General features: G+C 40.1%; 1 protein-coding gene across 2 annotated transcripts; it reads right to left on the bottom strand.

Moving 5' to 3' along the window:
* Positions 1-52: 52 nt before the first annotated feature.
* LOC119132249 (tRNA-dihydrouridine(20a/20b) synthase [NAD(P)+]-like) lies at positions 53-6,172 on the bottom strand. Of its 2 annotated transcripts, XM_037267350.1 has the most exons (12): positions 5,836-6,170; positions 5,520-5,641; positions 5,317-5,434; positions 4,776-4,898; positions 4,468-4,708; positions 2,685-2,776; positions 2,364-2,464; positions 2,101-2,248; positions 1,889-2,024; positions 1,454-1,556; positions 1,193-1,293; positions 53-1,091 (listed from the first exon to the last, which is right to left on the bottom strand). In XM_037267350.1, exons 1-12 carry the CDS (start codon positions 5,922-5,924, stop codon positions 1,056-1,058), a joined length of 1,410 nt encoding a protein of 469 aa, XP_037123245.1. In that variant the 5' UTR covers positions 5,925-6,170; the 3' UTR covers positions 53-1,055. The 2 variants fall into 2 exon arrangements, with proteins under 2 accessions (XP_037123245.1, XP_037123244.1); XM_037267349.1 differs by lacking the exons at positions 53-1,091; positions 1,193-1,293; positions 1,454-1,556; ... (2 more) ...; positions 2,364-2,464; positions 2,685-2,776 and adding an exon at positions 3,728-4,401 and having other exon boundaries at positions 4,482-4,708; positions 5,836-6,172.
* Between the last annotated feature and the right edge of the window lie 113 nt (positions 6,173-6,285).

Below are 6,285 nucleotides of genomic sequence, written 5' to 3'. Positions count from 1 at the left end.
AGAGCAGCAATGAAGTTTACCAGAAAAAAAATAACTTGGATTATAAAAATCAGAATGTATTTAATTTTTATTATGGATTATTTTTGTAAAAATGCCAAGAAAAAATACCTTGCAAGTAATAAAACTTTGAATACCCAATCTAAAAAAAATGCGTTGGGGTGTTTTGTGTAAGATGTAAAAAAAACAAAAAAAAACTTTGTGCATCTTCCTGACAGTGATGGGCATGTTGATTTACATGCATGTGACATAGTCAGCAAAAGTGAGCAAAGTGTGCATACAGCATAGCCCATCGCCCATACATTAGGTGAAACATTGGTGAAATTGGAAAACAAAAATACAAACTCAATGTCCCATACGGTTAAATTCATATTCTTGTCACCTAACACACCATTAAAAAGCGTTACCTCACACGTTTTTTTGCAAATGACACATTCAAATTAAGACATGGCCAAAACAAGGGAAAAAGCTTCACTAAGACATAATGACCTGACAGTGCATGTGTGCTACATCCAAATAAATGTAAACTTGTGAGAGCAGCAACTTTCATGAGTGATAGAGGTCGTGAATAAGGGAATGATCCATTAAGAGATTTAGAAATACACACAAAGAAGTGGATCATTTCTGAGAAGACAAAGCTGAAAGCAAGCGTGAATGTTTTTTTTTTCTTTCAATCATGCTAACATGCTTCAGAGAAGTCCCAAACAAAAAAAGAGATAATATTGACCTTGCAGCTCAATTCCCATTATTGCCCATACGTATGTGTGTATATGGAATTATTTTAGGACATTCTAAACAGCTTGATTCCGGTTTATTTTTTTTCTTCCTCAAATCCAACCTGGGTCACTTTCATGTGTGGTCCAAGATGATTTTCTTTTTTTTTTCCACCGCAGTGTGAATGACCAGAAACAGGAAAGCGAGTGAAATTTCTCCTTAGGGATAGTCATGTGCCAGGAGAGTCAAAAAGTTAAAAATGTGCTCCATTAAAAACTTGTATGTGCTTTGGGTGTCATTTGCGCGGCGTCACAAGGAGTTGTGTGGAGAATTTCTCCCAAAGGTTAGTCTTCCTTTTTGTTTACAGGACTTTGAGCATTCTGGAAGACAAAAGAGCACAGGAGGAAAAATCGCTGTGTAGTTGTTGGGGAATAGCTGGCCTTAGGCAAATGGGAAGCTGCTGTTAGGAAAAAAGCATTACCTGAAGCACCTGATGTTCTTGAAGCAGTTTGTCATACTCTTTGGCAAGGCTGTCCGTTTGTTTCTTCAATGCAACTGCATCGCACTCAGACTTCTTCAGTACTGCACACAGACACACATCGAAGATCAAAACGGAACACCGGAAGCAATTGCTCCGCCGAGGTTGAACCAACAACGTAAGCAAGGAGGGGAAAACATTGTGAGGCAACATTGTTTGACCACTGTGGCGAGAGAAGGTTTGTCCAACCAGAATTGCACTAACCGTGTTCTGAAGCCTTTAGTTCTTCTTTCAGTTTCTCCACCTCTTTCTTCAACAGCTCCATGCCTTCTGCAGTTGCTGCATCTCCTGAGCCTTCCATCAGAGTCTGGAACAACATGGCAAGCACAGACTTTTAAAAGCCAGGTAGTATTGAATTATTCATCAAATGTGCATATACTGATGTTTAAAGGAGCCTCTGGCTGGTTAGTATGCGGTTGAGTGGAGGTGCACCATTTATCTATGACAGATTATCTATCTATCTATCTATCTATCTATCTATCTATCTATCTATCTATCTATCTATCTATCTATCTATCTATCTATCTATCTATCTATCTGTCTGTCTGTCTGTCTGTCTGTCTGTCTGTCTGTCTGTCTGTCTGTCTGTCTGTCTGTCTGTCTGTCTGTCTGTCTGTCTGTCTGTCTGTCTGTCTGTACCTTCTTAAGCAGCTCGTTGTCTTCCATGTACTTTTTGGCAGTTTTGTTTGCAGTGTCAGCCTGCGCCTGCAGTGCAGCAGTTGTCCCAGATACTGAAGCCAGTTGATTAATCAAGGTGATCACTCGCTTCATAACCCTTTTTACAGATAAAAAAAAAAAAAAAGTTTAAATTGACAGGTTTGTTTGAGCTTGATCTGTAAGTAAAGACTCACAGCCAGAGGAAGACAGCGAAGCCCGAGATGTAGAGGTTACGCTGGGCACGGAAAAGCTTCATGTGCATGTGGTCATGCATGTTGGGGAGCAGTTTGGCATCCGTGCCGAGATTTTTCACAGAGTACTTTCTCACCTCGCGGACAGCATCTACAAATACAGGAGCACACCACATTCTACCACCATCACTGTTTGTATAAATCAATATATATATAAAATATAATATATTAGTTTTAATGAATCATAAACAACTGATTGCCCTTACCAAGGAAAAGGACAATAAGTATGATAATCATTGTAAGAAAGACTTTGTTCCAAAAGCGGGCAACTGGGCTCCAGATCTTCAAATTTAAAATTTTCTGCCACCTGAAACACACACATGCATGGTTACACGCTAGCACTCATAAAATCATCATGCATGAATGCCTTTATAAATGGGGTACACAAAAAAAAATCACATTTTCCTGTGGTGTGATTTAGGAGTCATTTGAATTTGCAGACACTTATTTAACGCTCAACAACCCAACTCAATTTGCGTCCTGGAAGTTTAAATTGACAGGTTTTGCTTGTTAAACGTGTGCATCACCTCTTAGCTGAGATGAAGGGCAGGCAGAGGATGACAAGGACGCCTATCTCCATATAGAGGAAGAGGGCCACAGCGGTCCATTGTAGCGTCATCTTGAAGCGATGAGGTCAACTTAAAAGAGGGCAAGATCAGCGCACACTGGTTTTACAACCTCCTTTTTCTTGCAACAGGTTCAATGGAAGGCGTGGTCCATTTCCACTCAAGGTTCTCTACCTGTTTGTCATGTCTCAACATTCTCTGAACTCACAATTGAGTCAGGTTTAAGTTAACATAACATGACACGGCGCAACGCGGTCTCAAACAACATTGTGACGTGAAATATTCCTCACAAAAGAAAAACAACTCACAGAAGAGACGATCGCAGCTACAAGTGAAAATCAATCGCACTTGTGTACTTTTTGTGACAGACTCAAACTTCCTATCTACTTCAATAAAAACATAAGAATTTCATCAAATCTGCACCTGAACAATATGGCATGTATGAACGCACACAATTGACGACAAACACACTTTTAAAAGTTATTCTAAAACAATATTAGGAAGGTGGGAACTTACGTCTGTCGACTCTCTTGCCACACTTCCTGCTATATGCAACTACGCGACTTTTCCGGTAAGAAGTATGCTTTCCGTTGCATCCTTTCAGATTAAAACTTAATACATAAAGTCACGTGTGCGTTCCAGCAAAATATCCATCCATTTTCTATACCGCTTGTCCACACGGGGTCGCCGTAGCAACATAATTGCTGTCGAACTCGAGAAATAGGCTAATGGCACATTTAGTTCTACTAAATCGCTCTTATTTTGAAGGGACCTTTTTGAATTCCGCCCAGTCGAAATACTATAATTGATTTAATCAAAGTCAAAGTCTGCTTTATTGTCAATTTCTTCACATGCCAAGACACAAAGAAATCGAAATTACGTTCCCACTATCCCACGGTGACAAGACATAGTATAGCTTTCTTCTGGTGTTTCTTTTTATATACTGTACTTCAAATTAAGCCTGTAAATGTGTAAACAGGTGGAATTGAAACCTTACAACTGAGTATTAAATCACATGTATTTTTTATACTGTTTTATATGATGTCATGTAACAGTATATGGCACAACAAACAAAACCTAATGAAATTACATCAACAAAGAGAAGTCAATCTATTGTTTTATTATAAGTGACCACAGATTAGCAAAATGAATGAGTAGTGCTTAACACACGTGCCTCACAGTCAAAAGGTCTTTACTCGGGCACAGTCCCAAAACTTCAAATAATTGGCTAATCATTCCATTCAGTCCATTTTCTATTGCTTTATCCTGTGCAGCGTGTATAATGTGTGTGAATTGTCACCTATAGGCGCCCTGCAATTGGCTGGCGACCATGCCAGGGTGTCTCCTGCCCCAAAGTGTGCAGGGATATGTCTCGCCTGGTCCCCCATTCAGACAAATTGTATAGAAAATGTTCATGTTTCCAACTCGTGCACTGAACCATATGTACTCTGCAAGTAGTCTATTACAGCAGATGTACTGCATAAAGAATTGAATACTTTTCTCTCAGGCTGGGAGCTAACCCTCTCAAGCATGTAGATGAGATGATTGTGGAAGCACGTAAATGGAGTGCCATGCTGTACAGAGATGTCCACCCAGTCCCATATGCACTGCAATGGTGTATCTTCATACCCCGCGAACAAGGACGGGTTAGCCAGCAACCCTCGCGCTACCATCACACCTAAAACAAATCAACAGGAAATTGTTATATACGAGTACTTTCAATAAAGCATTTTTGACTAAAAACAAAAAAGGGTTCACCATTAACACCAGTGAGCTGGTGAATAGATTCCACATCGCGTGGGTACTTGATGTCGCCGTTGGCAATAACCGGAATGGACACGCTGTCTTTGATTGTCTTTATGGCGTCGTAGTGAACTGGCTGGTGACGCTCCTCCGACGTACGACCGTGCACTGTTATCCACGATACACCTGCTGACTCCACCTTCTGGCACAGGTCTACTGTCTTCCTCAAGTCGTTGTGAATTCTACAAAAGTCAATTTAACTATTAATGTCTGGTTTTTTTTTTTGCAATAGCTTTTTTTTTTTTTTACCTTATTTTAATGGACGTTGTATAGTTTGGATTGGCCACTTGGTTCTTGACATGTCTGATCATGTCTTTAACCAGTTCTGGCTTGTTGATAAGGCAAGCGCCATATCCAGCAGACATGGCCCATCTGAAAACAACAACAATTAATGACTGAGTAATGACACCATAATCCGTTGAATCGTCTAGCTAACCGAAGCTCGTCACTAGCTAACTGATGCGCCGCGAGTAGAACCAAGCTCGCATTGACTTTGCGTCCAGCTCGGCAAAACTTTTCAGGACCATCTCAGCATTTCAATCATCAGAAAAACTTAAAAATACGTGATTCTCAATATTAATGATGCGCAAAAAGCTAATTTTGACTCATAAACTGCAATGTAAAATGGATTGTTTCAAGACTTGAAGTCCATCATTAAATAAAGCAAAATCATTTCAGACTTCATTTCGATCAGTGTGGTGAATGAATCGGTATTCATGTATTATTGTTGACTTGTGTGTTATCACTGCCCAATGTTTATGCTTTATTTTGAAAACAGGTAGATGTTCACCTCTGGGGACATCCACAGTTCAGGTCAACTCCATCTGAGAAAGGCGCAACAGCGCACGTTGCATCAACCAGAGTCTGAGAGTCGTGGGCAGCAAACTGTACAATCAGAGGTCTGTCACCTATGGCAGACAAGGGACAAAAGTAATCGTACAATTTACGCAGTTGATTAATAGCGCTTAACACAGATGAATTACACCTACTCACACTCATTTGTGGTGAATTCACTGTCTCTGGCTTTGATGGATCGCACAAAGTCAGATGCAACTATCATTGGAGTGAAGCAAATGTCACAGTTGTACTTCCTTACCAACGACCTGAAAGCGAGTCTGTAGAAAAATGATAGCACGGGGGTTATGATTCACCGAGAATCCAAGACATATGTGTAGGTCTCAAGACAAGAGGTGCAGCTAATAAAATTACTGATCCTCTGTTGTTGCAGCGATATAGAACTTCATTGAATAAATACTGACACGATTTTGGCGGGAGTAAACGCGCAGAAACAAAAACAAATGACACTTACTTAGAGTAACGAACCATCGGCGCACAAATTTTCACCACATTTTGTTCTTCAAAAATGCTCATGACGCTGTTTTGGTTACTGGTCTTCATCCTTACAAAGGTGTAGCGTTAGCACTTAGCATAACCAGCTAACGTAGGTGGCGGTGCCCGATCGTTGCCACCCTGTCACTTTGCCTTAAAGTGCTTCAAATCAAACACAAGCACATTGTTGCTAACACGTACTTACGTTAGTAAAACTACGGGCACGAGCAAAGTTTTTGCTTCGGACACATGTAGCATGTACAACAGGACTTCTCGTCCACCATGCGGAAATATGTGGGCGTGGTTTATAAAATGAGGTAAACTAACTATTTATCAATACAAATGATAATAATGGTAAAAAAAAAATAATAATTGCTTGCTTGTTAAATACTCGCTAAAAAATTGTGACAGGACACACTACAAAATGCAA

This window comes from Syngnathus acus, chromosome 13, assembly GCF_901709675.1.
Source record: "Syngnathus acus chromosome 13, fSynAcu1.2, whole genome shotgun sequence".
Taxonomy (NCBI): Eukaryota; Metazoa; Chordata; class Actinopteri; order Syngnathiformes; family Syngnathidae; genus Syngnathus; species Syngnathus acus.
The sequence above is the reverse complement of the archived record's forward strand: the minus strand, read 5'-3'. Positions and strand labels throughout refer to the sequence as shown.

Bases quoted from the DNA above. Each gene is read 5' to 3' on its own strand.
- LOC119132249 (XM_037267350.1), bottom strand. From the start codon at position 5,924: ATGAAGACCAGTAACCAAAACAGCGTCATGAGCATTTTTGAAGAACAA. The intron at 5,642-5,835 runs GTAAGTGTCATT...ATTTTTCTACAG, and splicing joins CCGATGGTTCGTTACTCTAA to ACTCGCTTTCAGGTCGTTGG. The intron at 2,249-2,363 runs GTAAGGGCAATC...CTGTATTTGTAG, and splicing joins ACTTATTGTCCTTTTCCTTG to ATGCTGTCCGCGAGGTGAGA.